This window comes from Cupressus sempervirens, chromosome 3 (genome assembly GCF_028749045.1).
Source record: "Cupressus sempervirens isolate cs-2001-9-10 chromosome 3, ASM2874904v1, whole genome shotgun sequence".
Classification (NCBI taxonomy): domain Eukaryota; kingdom Viridiplantae; phylum Streptophyta; class Pinopsida; order Cupressales; family Cupressaceae; genus Cupressus; species Cupressus sempervirens.
In genome coordinates this window covers 311,226,893-311,243,118 of record NC_143120.1, presented here as the reverse complement: position 1 = coordinate 311,243,118, position 16,226 = coordinate 311,226,893, and the positions used below count along the sequence as shown (strand labels likewise).

At 39.4% G+C, this 16,226-nt stretch overlaps 1 protein-coding gene across 3 annotated transcripts in view; it reads right to left on the bottom strand.

Moving 5' to 3' along the window:
* The window catches only part of LOC149566225 (tetratricopeptide repeat (TPR)-containing protein), a 166,529-nt gene that overhangs the window by 106,232 nt on the left and 44,071 nt on the right, over positions 1-16,226 (bottom strand). For all 3 annotated transcript variants that reach the window (XM_089819641.1, XM_089819642.1, XM_089819643.1), the window contains exon 5: positions 5,452-5,647. In XM_089819641.1, the coding sequence (XP_089675767.1) occupies positions 5,452-5,647 (196 nt within the window). The remainder of the gene's footprint in view (positions 1-5,451; positions 5,648-16,226) is intronic.

Here is a 16,226-nt window from a genome sequence, read left to right as displayed (position 1 = left end):
CAGAAAGGAAACCGTATGAAATCACCACCACCATCCTGCACATATCGTAAGGACGCAGAAATGAAATAAGTAGGCACCGTATAGCCCGTACGAAATTCAGGAATATTGAGTTCAAACCATGCACCGTACGGATTTCAAAAGAGCTACCGTATGGATGAAGGAACGCCAAAACGCATAGTCTGTACAAGATGCAAAACAGGTTGAACATGTTGTACAATCATAGCAAGCAATCTTGAGCACCATACGGCTACATACAAATGCCTTGTTGTATGACTAAGGGGGGAGCAAACTGAAGAGTATCTACTCGCCTAGCAGAAAACCATAAGGAAGCAGCCAGATGAGGAGCAAAAAAAACCAAAAAAAAAAGACAACAAATCAAAAACGTTCAGAATGAATAACACATGATGCCCAAGGGAAGGGAAAGACATAAACAGGTAGTAAAACATAAGCAGTTGCCAGAAAGAGTGTGGGATCGGAAGAAAATCACAAACATAAGTAGTTGCCCCAGGACCCCGCGGAGCCGCTGCCCCTCAACCCCACTGGGGGCGTTGCCTCCTAGACGCCCAATCGATTCAATTATCAGTTGTGGGAAGTATGACCAGTTGATGAGACCTAGAGTTGCTACAAGCATGGAGTGTCTGTGTACCAGAGGTAGAGAGAACAATAAAGCAAGCCTTTCGAGAGGGGTGATACACGTTGAGGCACTTGGAGTAGGTGTTGGACGTGAAGCTGTCTTGGTGGATGCATAGAGAGCTCGGGAGGAGTTGATCGTCCAATTGAAGCCAGTACAATGACACTTGGCTCAATGTACCCAAGAGTTGGAAGCAAAGAAAGCGGCACGGGTGGATATTTCGGGTAGATTAGCATCCAAAAGGATGCGTGACGGTTGAGTCACCCCTTCAGAATGGTATATGTATACCGTCCGGAATGGACTTTGGATCATTGTTGTAATCATCATTGCAAGCAATCATATCAATATGTAGTATCTTCGGCATACGTGCGAATAATAAAAAGAATACTTCTATGTTACATATTCTTGTCTATCGTCCCCATGCATTAATAAACCGTTTACCCCGTACGGTAAACAACAATGCTGACACAATGATAATACATATAGTATTAATATTAGCACTTGGAATATTACCATTTGGTTTAAAAAGAAAAAGATGTATAACATAATAACTAGAGTCTAGTAGTAGTATTCAAATGACAAAAGTCAAAATTGAAAATATATTTATCAAATATAGCAAAAAAATTCAAAATTTAAAATTCTCATTTTACAACCAAATTAATCACGATTCAATGTTCATCAAAATTACAATCAACAGATCAAGTTATCAAGATTCAACAATGTTCAAACTTCAAACTTCAAAAACAAAATACTAAACAGTAAATACTAGAGGTCAAGTCAAACAAGTCTAATCATCCCAAGCTCCTCTCCTCACCTAACTCCTCAATGTCCTCGTCACTCAAACTGTTGGACCCCACAAGATCATCCGTACCAATATCAACCAGCCCTAACTCTATAGCATCATCATCGCTCTGTGCTAGCTTTTTTGGCTCTACATCAATGAGACACAACTCACTATTGTACTGCCATAAACAATGCACTATGTACTGCGACAAACTTCTCTAGCCTCCTAGAAGTAAACTTTTTTATCTTTAAAACAACTTAGGGTTTTATTGATATAGTTTATTTAAGTTATTATTTGTTTTTGTTTTTAACATTTTCAGAGGAAAATGCTTGGAAGTTTCTTTGATGTTGAAGGACTTTTGGGTGTCTTTCAGACTTCTCCGCATCCCCAACAACATCTCCTCTTAAGGAAAAATCTTTTCTTTGCTTGTAATAAAGGGAAACGTCCCCGAGTCAGCGGAGAAACATGGTAGAGGTGAGAGTGTGGTGGAAAAGATGTTTTGGAGGTGTCCCCTCATCCCTGAAACATCCCCGTCTCAAAAACTCCATGACCTTTTTGGGGGGTGGGGGGATGCATCCCCATGGAACACTCCATTTAAACACATTACATAGAACAAAGTATACTTGAAGGTACGAGAGAGACCTTGGCAATAAATATCTATAACAAAAAAAAGTTTGTGTGATCAAGAAAAGAATTTGTCTATTACTGTCATCTACGTCACAAGATTCACAAAATTTCAGCCATGAAGTTTGAAATTTAGGAAACTTCAAAACAGTAATTAAAAAATTATTGAAATTTGTTTAATATTCATACAGGTAAATGATGTTATCTTAAAAGATTGTTTTTAGATTTTTCTCTTCATTTTTTCATTATACTAGAGGAACAAACCTTTTTCTGCCTTTTTTCCTGTCTTCAGTACTATTTTGTTTCTTAGATGGACGAGAAGTAATACCTACAAACATACAAATAGAAGGAAGCAAATTATCTATCATGAATGTCGCACCTTGTAAGTCTTAGTTCTAAACATCCCCCTATATTTGCCTTCAAACTAAGGTTTCTTTGTTTCGCATAGTGTTGTGCATCTGTATTTTATTATTTTTTATATATTACTAGTACTATTTATTTATATTATGTTTTTAAATATTTCTAAAAAATCACATATTTATGTTTATAGAATATATTATATATCTATTTCTAATATATATATATATATAACATTTATTGTCTTCTATATTTTAAATATTATTATGTATAGTTTATTTTATGTTTTTTAGTTGGTGTTGATAGGAAGATTTACAAGCTTTTAACAAAGCCTAGGAGAGCTTCATAAGGGGCTATTAGATTTATAGTGCCCCATTCTCAAGGGTAAGCTTTAGATATACCCTGAACCCTAAGGGTTCTTTATTATAGTATTCAAACATGTGAAGTCAAAAGAAAATTCTCTGCACAAATCACTGGAGTAGAGAAGAGAAGCAGATGCTACTATGAAAACTTGGTACTCAACACTCAACCTTCAACCCTACACCTGAATCATTCGACAAGGTTCCTTTATGGGTAAGATTACTAAATTTTCTATTACATCTTTGATTTGATTCCTGTTTTGAAGCTATTGGGAATACAATTGGAAGATTTTTGGGGTGGACGAAAGAAATGGATGAAAGATTCTTAGATTTCTTTTGTACTTCCTGTACCTGCATTCCAATCGAGTGGATTTGTCAAAAGCCCTTCTCGTGGATTTATCACTGAAAATGGCTAGTGGTGAATTGCTTCAACTTATAGATTAGGAAGGCATTCCCTTTAGATGCAAAAAAGGTTTTCAGGAAAAGCATGTCATTGCAAACTATATCAAGAAAAAAGTTCACAAACAGGCTTACCGATAAAGGGGTGTCCCCACTCTTTTAGTGGAAGATCCCCACAGATTGTAAAGGGGCAAGAAGATGCTTTGGAACAACGGGGTATGGAGTGTATTGTCTCAAATGCCTCTGTAGGGAATATGATAATAAATGAATAATAGTGCTAATATTGTTAAATAATCTCTAGGGAGGAATGAAGCTAATCAAGTGGATAAGAAGTGTTCTCTGGCACAACTTCAGATATCATATGATGTATAGCAGCAATGGGCAATGCAGATTCTGACAATGGAGGTAGCCTTTGAGGTGTAGGGAAGAGTTTAGGTGAGCTTTCATTGCTTAGTTGAGGGAGGTGGTGTAAACTCTCAAGGATCCAACAGTATGGAAGGAGGGGGTTGCAAAGATGGAGGAAGGCTAGGAAGTAATAAAAGGGAAAAGGGACAAGAAGGAAAAGAAGGCAGGCACCTTTGATATGCTTCTCCACTTAGATACTAAGAGTGGAGCTGGTTGAAATACTTGGTTCTTATTTCTTTGCTCTATGGAGCCTTGTTATTTGGGGAGGTGGCATCTTATTTGTAGCCACCCCTACTCCATGCTAGTACCAAAACTCTTTCTAATTAATCTTATACCGATCAAAAATATATGTATGTATGTGTGTGTATGTGCATGTATATATATGTATATATGTGTGTCTATATATATATATATATGTGTGTGTGTGTGTGTGTGTATGTGTGTGTGTGTGTGTGTCTATGTACATATGTACGTATATATATATATATATATATATATATATACGTACATATATATATATATATGTACATATAAACATATATATATATATATGTACATATATGTATATGTATATATAAATATTTATTATTATTTCTTTTACTAGCAAGAATTCTAAAATAATAAATACAAAAAAATATATAAATCATATTTATGTGGTATAAAATAAAGAGTATATATGATAGTTGTATGTGTGTGTATGTGCATGTATATATATGTATATATGTGTGTCTATATATATATATTTATATATATATATATATATATATATATATGTACATATGTACATATATATATGTACATATGTACATATATATATGTACATATGTACATATATATATGTACATATGTACATATATATATGTACATATGTACATATATATATATATATATGTACATATATGTATATGTATATATAAATATTTATTATTATTTCTTTTACTAGCAAGAATTTTAAAATAATAAATACAAAAAAATACATAAATCATATTTATGTGGTATAAAATAAAGAGTATATATGATTGTTTGGTAGATATATTACATATATTTAAAAATCAGATTTCTTTAACTACAATGTTTCTTCTTTTAGACTTATTCCTCTTGGTAAATTTCATCCAAAATTTGTCGTTGTCAAATACAAATACAAACTCGAACCTTGTGTCATATGCTATCCACAAATTCTTGCCTAAACCAATTCTTGACTCATTGGTTACACCTTATCTTCGGCCAAAAACAGATGAAGATCTTCTAGAAAAGGTAATAAATATAGGGACACTAATCTATCTGTTGAACCTATAATAGATGCAATGAAATGGTTGCTGGTATTATAATTCCAAATCACCAACTGCATTGGAAAGCTTACCTCCATAGACTGGTTGATTTGCATACAGCAAGCTAGAAAACAGCCTAGGAAATACAGATCATCAGGCACAAATCCCAGTCAGTGATGGAAGCTACACAAAGGTTCATCAACTAATGCAATGACTGCAAAGTGTATTAGTTGAGCTCGTGGAAGATTAGTCCCTGTGAATTAAATTATAGCTTGGCACAAATCGGTTGTTGAAGGAATGAGATATGTATTAATTAATTTACAATATTAATTCCAAAAAATGATTCTCTGAACTAAGGAGTAGCAGGCTTTCTTTAATAGTTTATTTAAAAGGTGGTCTAAACTAACTAAACTATAAGAAAAAAAATTAAAAACTTATCAATTTCATTTTCTCAAACAATTAAAAAGACATTGAGTAATCTATATCAGTAAATCTTTTAATCTCTCATTTCAACATAAGAAACAAAAAGTAGCATAATTATTGACTCTAACTAATTGTACTTAAAAATTAAAAAAACCTATTGTTCTATATTTTATTAAATCCAATAATTTGTACAATTCAAACCTTTGCAGCCATCTTCCATGCTTCAACATCAGATGGACGATAAGCTGCTATTTGATCAAATGCTTCTGCTGCCCTGTGGTAATCATTAAGATCAACATACAAGGAAGCACGATCCCATTTGATAGCCATGTCATCTGGATCTGCTTTCACTGCTTTAGTAAGACAATAAATCAGCTGGCCTGTGTTTCCTTGCTCCCTGTATATGTCCAATTCAAATTACAAAACTTATTTTGTTTAGTCCAGTCTGCAGCTACAAATAACATGAGTTGCAAAAATGTCAACATAATTTGTATCAATAATCAGAACTCTTTATAGTTACCAATATCAATTATTCTAGATGTCTACCATGTAACTCTCTGTCTGCATAAATTGTCAAATATAAATGTTGAACACTCAACATCACCAACCAGCTTGAGTGCAAAGACCAGTCTTTATTTAAAGTTGTTCAGCTTCATCATATCAAGTTATTCTCTCCTCTATTTCACATTGTGCAAACTTATTGGACAAGGATTTATGCATACATGCAACGACAATGAACAAATGAATTGTGCATGTGTTCCAGAAACTACAAGCAACTAAATTTAACCAAGCATTGTTCACAATGTAATAAGTTTTAAGTTGCAATTATATACACAAGAATAATGAACGTTATTATACTAAACAGATGTAAAGTCCTTGTTTCAAGCCAATTCAATATGATTTAAACAAACTAGTGCTAATATCAATTTTATATTTTTAAATGAAACATACAACAGCTATCGTAGAATCACAGAGATAGCTTAAGGTGGGCCAGTCATTGCTAAACATTAAAATTCTTCTCATCAAAGCCAACACATACAATGCTAGTTAACTCTAACCCACAAAATTAAGCATTGACATGAAAATGGTTAAGACTGCTTTGCTCCATGATGCTGAGTAAGCTAGAGAAGTCAAGCAAAGGTCTTGAATTGAAGTCTAAGCATCTGTATGCCTAAATAATTTTTTTTTTAATTACTTAAGGAACTCACCAATTTATACTCGTTCCAGCTTATTTGTTAATGGAAATCTTCAATAATTAACATTTTAGCAAAATTGTTAGCATAAGATGCCATCCTCATCTGAAATGGCCAATCAAGGTTTTCAATAACTATTATACATTTACCATCAATACCTTGTGTTGGCAGCATTATGTATACTTCAGTTTACATTTTGCCTAGTTACATAATCTCCCTCATTAGTAATTTTGTCTGTTTTCTGTTTTTTTGTATTTTCTGGTTTTGAAGCAAGATACTAACTAAAACAGAAAATTGAAATTTGAATAAGTGGCTGGAAACACAAGAATCAAACCTTAATATGCTGTAATAAGCTCCCAAATATATCAGCGGCATTGGATATAGCATGTAAACAACAAACTTCCACAAGCATGCTCGCTGATTTGAACTTATTTGACCATGTACGGCTGGTATGTAACTTTTGACATAATAACAATACTCAAATCTGAATGTGAATAGCCATTGACTACTTGGAAACATCATTTAGAAGATTCAAACACGAATTTTATCAACTGTGGCTGTTGTAGCAAAACGATGAAATAAGTCAACCAATAAGATAAGATAATTTTATAGATGTCCAACAAGAGACCACAAAGAGGGTCTAAGAGGCAGCCAGAACACACCAAGAGAAGCCAGCCAACAATGGGAACACTAAACAATGTCCAGGGAAAAGAAAAACAAAACATCTGTAATGTCCCCATCATAAAATTAATGTACTCATTTAATCTTTGTAAGGGGCCAATTCATTTATTTTATCTTGGACCCATTTTTATTTAGTTTTCATAGTTTGTGTTGCCGTCGGCTAACTTTGTACATCCTCGGAAAGCTTTTCCCAATGGGTATTTAGGCGCGGCTTGTAGAAAGTTGTAGGCATGCTTTTGGATTATATCTCTCTGTACTGCAGATTCCTATTGGAGCTCGGCATTGTTCGCCATTTCAGAAGTGAAAGACCTTCCCTATTTGGCTTGCACGGTTTCGGTGGGATTCAGCCCTCACCCTATTCCGTCGGTGTTCAACTGGTCTATATCCGGCAAATTGGAGTGCTCTCATTATTTGCATATACTTATCAATCTGTGAATGTTCATCCAAACTAGTACAGGCATTGTATGGTGTTTACATTGTTGTTTGCCATTAATAATAATAGTTGATGTTTATGGTGTTCGGCTCTTTTCCCCTCCATCTTGCATTCGCCTTGCAACCCGTACGAATACACCCCTTTCAACATAAGGCCTCATATTCTAATTCCATCACACAGTACAAACCCCATTGCCGTACTCCCCTACAAGATCACCATACTACACATCCCGTACGGCATACCTCTTGCACATTCTTCATTCCGTACGGCGTCTTTGACACTATTCAGCATCCGTACGCCCTTCATTGTCTATAGTGGTCACCGTACAGCAGCAACTTCACCGTACAGCCAGTTCAACTTCACCGTACAGCAAACTCCCTTGCACCCCCCTTTACTTCTGTACGGCATTACCTACCCTACCACCATACGGCTAATATTGTTTCCATACGGCTGTTCCTACCCACCGTACAGGCCATACTATCACCATACGGCCTTGAAAAAACACCGTACACACACCCCATAAGTCATCTGTACGGCCAAGCATACTAACTCCATCCTTCTGTATGATCTTCCTGTATGGACTATGCAAGGAACATTTCATAAACAAGAGATAGGAGTGGCAGCCAGCAACAAGCTAGTCATGCCCTACTGCACAGAAATAATGAAGAACCAAATGTTACGGCCCATGACTAGAGAAAGGCATGTGTTGTCTTTGAGAGTCGCTAGAAGTGGAGAGATGTTGCTACGTGTAACTCCTGCGAGGCCTCACCGACTTGATGTGCCCAGAGAAAGGGACACCAAGCGACCGATTGGTACCCTGAGCCAAAGAGACAAATGAGGAGGTGCTGAGCTGATTTGTAGTCTGTCTCGAGGAGGATTGAATCTATAAGGTGAGGTCCTGAAGCCTCATGGTCTCTTGAAGATAAAGGGCCAAACCATGCTAATCGATGTACTTGAATAAGGATGAGAGAGATTGACACCTTAAGAATAGACAGTAGCACCTCCCTCTGATCTTATAGTAAATGGGGCAATGGAAAATAATGTGTGTTTCCATCTCAGCCTCTCGCATCTCATAAAGTCGGCAGATTCAGTCCTCTATATCAATCTAGTGATATGTTTGAATACGGAACCAATGAGAGCCCACCCTGAAAGAGTCTAAAGAGATACGGATCATGTGAGTCCAATGTCGAGAGAGGTATAAAGGATGCACAATAACCCCATCTTGTATATCAATAAACTACTCTGCATAGATCATCTATAGCCCCCCTGGGGGTTGACCCAAGTCGTATGAGTAGTACATCATGGTGTGCCCATTCAACTCTTGTCAGGAAGGAGATGAATGGGGGCATCCATAGAGTAATGGAAACAAGGAAGGCAGACCATCTCAATCCCTACAGACCTCAAAAAAGTAGACACCTCAACACCGAGACCAACTAGTGGAGTCGACGCCTGTAATCACCTACAAGGAAAAATAGGCCAAGTAAGAGTATTTGTGTCGCCCCTCAATCAAATCCGTGAAGCACCAAAGATGATGAAGGAACCAAACCAGGTTGAAGATTACTCTGAGTCTAAGGAAGGACATGAGTGGGGGCATCCATAGAGTAATGGAAACGAGGAAGGAAGACCATCTCAATCCCTACAGACCTCAGCAAAGTAGACACCTCAACACCGAGCCCAACCAGTGGAGTCGACACCTGCAATCACCTACAAGGAAAAATAGGCCAAGTAAGAGTATTTGTGTCACCCCTCAATCGAATCTGTGAATCATCGAAGATGATGAAGGAACCAAACCAGGTTGAAGATTACTTCGAGTCTAAGAGGATGTGCCCCAAACTCAGCCAAAATGATATTGTGGGCAGTAGGTATGCCTGAGAGGAAGAGTTTGGAACCTCTCCACCAAAGTCCAATCCAACTCCAAAAGAAAAGGCTCCCCAAGCTCTAAGAGGATGCACCCCAAACTCGGCCAAAATGATATTGTGGGCAGTAGGTATGTCTGAGAAGAAGAGTCTAGAACCTCTCAACCAAAGCCCTATTCAATTCCAAAAGAGAAGGCTCCCAGATCATAAAATCTAAATCACAGTCGGTCTGCCCAAAGTTTCCAAGAGAACCAACTTTGACATGGTGTCCTGGAAGCGAGGTCGGCGTTTACCATACAGGGTAAGAATACTTAACGCATGTAGTATAGCACGATACAACATAGAACAAATACTTTATTCATATATGCAATATGCACTCAATGCTTACAATCTGAATACAATGATTACAACGACGATCAAAGTCCATTTTGGATGGTGTACATATACCTTCCTGAAGGGGTCACGCGCCCGTTCGGATACTATTTTACCCGTCAGCTACACTATAGATTTTACCAATAACATCATCCCCCCCAAAAGAAAAGTCATCTCCGGACGACAACAAAACTTAAAATAAACTAAGTACATCAATGGATAAATACTAAATAGAGGGATGTGTCCTTGTCATAGTGGTCATCCGCGCCCTCAACTCGTTCAACTCCACCTGTAACTTGTAGACTTACTCTTTCCTAATCTTCAATTCTAATTCTACCTCCATCTGAAGCTCTAAAGTTGATTGCATCATCCCTACAATTTCTCCCAATTCTTTCTCCTTCTCTGCTGCTACTTGTTCCTTTTCCGCTGCCAACTTCTATAGCTGACTCTGTCTGTCTAACAGGGCTTCCTTCTCGGATTCCCAGGCTGCCCTCTCTATGGCTAATCTGGCAGCTGACTCCTCTCGAGCCCTCTCAGCCACTACCTGATCTGCTTGGCTCCTCCGAAGGGTGTAATACGCCTCCCTATGTAATTTCACTATCTCGTGAGTCAAAGTCTCTACTCGACTCTCAATACCAGGATCTCTTGTCGTGTTCCAGTCCTATCGCATCTCTGCAGTCTCCACATCCGGTCATCCCCGCTCCTCAAAACAGACTGCAAAGACAGTCGAGCATCCTAATCTCATAAAGGATATTACTCCCTCCAACTTCTTCACTACTGAGTCCAATGCATAAGTCTCTGCCGAAGCTAACACCTAGCGAGCCCAAGTTGCTAGAGCTGCTACATCAGTAAGAAATGCCTCTCTCATCCCTACTTCCCACGCTATTGGATGTTCCTGTTGCACACCCATAGCCCTCTCTACTGCTTCCACCATACGCTCAACAGCACTATACAGTAGCCCCTCAACCTGTGTCTGCCCAACCTCCTGTGTCTGCAATGGGTTCTCCTCCGGAACTGCTTCCCGCGTAGGTGCTGGCAGGTACATCACTCAAGGTGCCTGGGTACAGTAGAACCATGTACTCAGGTAAGCACTCAGCTTCTGGGTTCAACTCCCTCTGTCTCACTCAAGTGATGCTAGCAGTGTTGTATCTACCATAACCACTGCATCAGAACCCACTACATCCAATCGGACACCCAATACCCCCAACTCCTTGCCTACCGGTACCTCCATTACCCCTATCTCTGTGTCCATCTCAATATCAGGTCCAATGTCTCATCTCCAGCCTTTGGTAAAGTCTCACGAGCCGGCTCCATCGTTACCTTCGGAGTGGCTATCTCCGTTGGTGACAGATGTGCCTCTACTACTGCCTCCGGAATAGCTCGTGTCTCTATGGCGAGCGTTGCAACCAAAACTGGTGTCATCACTACTGGCTGCCTGAACTAACCAAAACCCGAAATGCCATGCATGCCAACAGGAGCCAAATGTGTCGTAGCTGATAGCGCAAGCCGTGGAAAATCTCAATGGTGTAGCTATAATCACCTCTACCTCCTCGTCCTCTTACTCTTCCCCATCGGTCCCACTCTCCTCGGAAGAAGTCTCCTCTCGACCACTGTCTATGTTTCCACTGTCTGGCCTCGGTCATTTCTGTTCGATGTTTTTGGTGCCAAGTGTATCCAAGTGTCTCCACCACATAATCAATGGTTCGCCAGGCGTGAGAGGTCCCAGTTCGACCTCTAGTGCATCATTGGGGATCATTCGCCTCATTGCATCCAAAAACAGGCCAATGGCATAATGTGGCATGTAGAATGTCTTGTGCTAGAATGTCATGAATTCTAACATCCGTTCGGCCAACAATGTTGCTCAATCATATAGCCTGCCGTGCAAAATCCCATTCATCATCGCTACATGTGGAAATGAAATATCCAAGGCGCAGTTGGAGCCTATGAGGCAACTCTTTACAATGTCCATCAACAATGCCAATGACCTTCCTATACATTGGATTTCTTTATAACCCTCTTCCCTTTGATGTGTCTAAAAGGACCTCTTGTTCTGTCTGCGACAGATCCCCACAAATGAGTTGTATCAACTACATCTTCACTTCTCGGCTCATCTTTTTAGGTTTACTTTCTATTTTCCTTCCGCCTTGAGCATGGCCAAGTATCCCAAATACACGTGTGAAGTCGGCCCATTTGAATGACACTACTAAGTTGCAACCAAGATATTCAAACGTATTGGTTCAAGAGAACCTGTCATACGTTTCTATCATAATGCAAAGAAACCCTTCATAGTCTTTGATACAAAATACCCGCATTTGTATCACCCATTCTACCTGTACTTTCCGGATGCTAGCCTTCACCTAGTGGCTATCTAGAGTCTCCTGCCACCACTTGCAGCATTCTGCACCATTCAATCCTTCAAATGTAACACTCTGTACTATAGGAATATCTGTCACAGCCAACAGTTTTGGTTGCTTTACTTTCTTGTTGCTTGAACCTGTACTAGTTCCTCCTGCTACATGGACTCCAGATGGCAACATCTTCACATTCCTGTTCATGGCTGAGTCTTCGTCCAGTTTCTTTTTCCAAGCCCTTTTGCAACTAAATGCACAATTGTCACTTCTTTGTCATTTTGTTGGATAGATTACAAGCCATTAGGTCAGTTGTTTCTCCGTATAAACTTGTTTCAAAATCCCTCTCCTATTTTGGCTATTGATCCGTATGGTTCTTGCCTCCTCCTGCCACTGTACAGCTGTGAAAAGTACAGACCTTGCTTCTTGAAAGGTACGGCTCATCCCTTGGTACGGCTGCCTCTTTCAATGTGCGGCTACTTCTCCTTTAAGGCAATAAGGCTTTTGCTGCCTGAATGCTCTGGTACGGTCCTTCTACCTCCACCCCCTTCATCCATACGACCTAATTTGTTTCCTATCTCCTACTTGACAATCGTCGTAATGCTTGCACAATTGCTTTTTATTTTGGGTTGCCGTACGGTTGATTTGTGCCAAGAATGCAGGATTGTCGTACAATTCTTTACCGACAGTCATACGGCCTTTTCAAACGCCTGTGTCTTGCTCTTCGTTCGTATGGACCGTACACCGTAACATTCTTCACTCTGTTCGGCCATGCTATTATTTCAGGTTTCACCGGTATAGTGGCTACTCCCCAAGGCAATTTGTTCTCATTGCGACAGTACGGTAGTGAGGTCATACTAATATTTCTCCCCCTCGGCCATACGGACAACTGTATGTTGTTTGTTTCTCTTTGCTGAGCCATATGGGAGCAATTTGTTGTACGGTCCTTGTGTTCTGCCTTTCTTACCGCCGTAAATCATACAATCCTTGTGCTTTTGCCTTTGCTTTATGCCGCCGTACACCATATGATCCACACTTTAGTGTTGGTGTCTCTTTTACGAGCCGTATGGTGGTTTTTTTTTTTTTTTTTTTTTAATTTAATGTCGAGAAATGTTGTACTGTTTACAATTCCTTATTACGTTTATCCACTTAAAAATAAATAATAATACAAGATTTGATTTTACACTTATTTTACATACATACATTATTTACTGTCGTTCTTTTCTATCAATTGTTTGTCGGCAGAAGAACATTTCTCTCATGATATAGTTTTAACTTCGACCCGTTCACTGTATCTGGTACTTCTCGTATCTTGTATGGTCTGACCCATTTAACTTTGAACTTTCTCAGCCTGATTTTGTTCCACCCGTTATACTTCAACACTAACTAGCCTGGTTGAAACTTATTTAATTTTAAGTGTTTATCATGTCATGCCTTCCGCCTGTTCTGTGTAACTTTCGTGGCCCACTGTGCTTGTAGTCGTCGCTCATCCAATTTGTTCAGGTTGTACAATCTTTCCCTTAAGCTTTCCATGTCGCCTAGCTTGTTCTCAATTGCTATCCTCAAACTCTATACCATGAATTATGTCAGTACCACTACCTCCTGTCCATACATCAGCTAGAATGGAGTATGTCCAGTCGTTACTTTATATGAAGTATGGTACGCCCGTAAGGCTGATGGTACCTTCTCTTCCCAATCTTCTCCAACTGCACAGGATTTATAAATCACTCCGACCAGGATCTTGTTCGTGGCTTCAGCTTGTCTGTTGGCTCTTAGATAGTACGGGCTCGACAATGAATGACAGATTTTACATTCAGTAGTGAGCAGTCGGATGACATGATTAACAAAGTGTCCTCCCCGATCACTTGTCAACTACAGTGGAATCTCGTACCTGGTAATGATTTGCTCATAAATAAATCTCGTTGTGCTTACTGCTGAGTATCTGGTAGTGCGCGTGCTTCCACCCACTTAGTTAGGTACTTCGTCGCTACCACAATGTATCAGCAACTTCTAGTTTTGCTCACCTTCAGAGGTCTGATGAAGTCCAATCCCCATCTATCAAAGAGTTCCTGTGCATGCGAGGGATTCAGAGGCATGAAGTCCCTTTTTAATGGTTTCCCAGCTCGCTAACATGTGTCACATGCAACAACCCACTCTCTAGCATCCTTGTGTACGGTTGGCCACCATAATCCTACCAGAAGTATCTTTCGCATAGTTGTCTAGCCCCATTTGTCCTCTTGTCAGTCCTTCATGCGCTTCCTTTAGTACCTTTGGAATTTCCTCCTCTAGGATGCACCGCCTTAGAATCTAATCAGGACACACTTCTTTGGGTTCAACGCCAATCTTGCTCATTTGCACCTCTCCATGCATTCTTCGAGTGTCATTATGTGTTTATCCTCTACACTAAAGATTGACCAATCATCTAGGAACGCTTTAAAATTTTCGATAGACATTTTATCAAATATGTTTAGGATAATCCTTTGAAATGTCGCTAGGGCATTGCACAATCCGAACGGCATCTAGTTGTATGCATATACCCCATCTTCCACAATGTCATTTTTAATTTGTCTTCCTCAGTGATGGATATTTGATTGTACCCCAAGAATCCGTCCATGAATGAATAAATCTCATGCCCCGCTACTTCCTCCAAGATGCTATCCGTAAATGGTATCGGAAACGGGTCTTTAATTGTTACCGCGTTTAGGCATCAGATGCCTATGCATATTCTTATGTGTTGTGTCCTTTTTCAGGGATATCACAATCGATGATACCCACTCACTCGTCTGCACTCTAAAAATGATTCTTGCCTCCAGCATCCTATCGATTTCTTCTATGACCCATGCCGCATAGTTTTTATTCATTTGGTACGGTCGCTTCCGTACGGGTACTACACCTTTGATCAATGGCATCTGGTGGACACAACTCTAGTGGCACTCCTTTTAAGTCTTTATACGTCCAAGAGAAGACGTCCTTGTACTCCATAAATATTTTGAATGAAGTTGCCTTCAAATTTGGGTTCCAATCATCTCCTACAAAAATGTTTTTCGGATTTTCCTCATCACCCAAGTTTATTGTTTTCACCATAGGCTCTTCATACTTCATTGGTTTATCTTCACTGAATGCATGAGCTAGTGTTTCATCCACCTACGCTTCTCCCTCCTTTAGTTCACTATACTCCTTTGGAAACTCATTTCTTTTTTTTTCTTCCTTGACACCCAACATGTTGCAGCTCGAGAAGAGCTCGTAATCCTCCATCTACCAATGTAGCAATCCATTCAACTAATCTAGGTCGTCATCAATCAACCCTCCTAATCTCAACACCCCTTCTTCATCTGGTTCCATTCTCTTTTTTTCTTCGTCATCACTCTCGCCTACACCTTCTAAGTCTGACAACGCTGCCTCTTCCCATACCATTTGTGTATGCAAATCAATTATGAATCTTTTGCCTCCATGTTCCATGGATAGGGTATTCCATTTCCAATCATGTTTTACTTTTGCCTGCACCAACCCACCCCGTCCAAGGATAGCATCGTACCCTCTTCTTTTCAGTGGGATGACCACAAAATCTAGTAAAAATGGTTGCGTCCCACTCGTTACCGGCTGTGCCATCAAAGTTCCTGACGGTTTTATCCCGTGATCTGTCATGAGTGATTGGAAAGTAGGTGGCCATAGCGTGGGTTGTCCTAGCTTTTTCCAAATATCTTCTGGTAGCACGTTCACACCTGATTCTCCGTCTACAATTGTGTTTATTAGTACAATGCCCAGAATGCCCATCTTAACTACTATCGGATGCCTTCCTCTCGTAAGTGCCAGTAGCATCGAGTTTGTTGTCGTTGTTCTATTACTATCCCTTCTTGTTTCCGCTGTCACTCTTGAGGGCAGTGTCATATTCATAATAGCCATTCGCAACTATGGCATCATGAGAAGGTCATTTAATTTAATCAGAACTTATGTTTGCATTATCTGCCTTATCATGTTTTGTTCTGCTAAGTTCCTTTTTGAAGTTTTGGCAGTGTCTTTTACTTGTGATTTCCCTGTTTCCATCTGCCTTTCTAGCTCTATTCGTGCTTTTTGTAACCTCTCATTCTCTTCT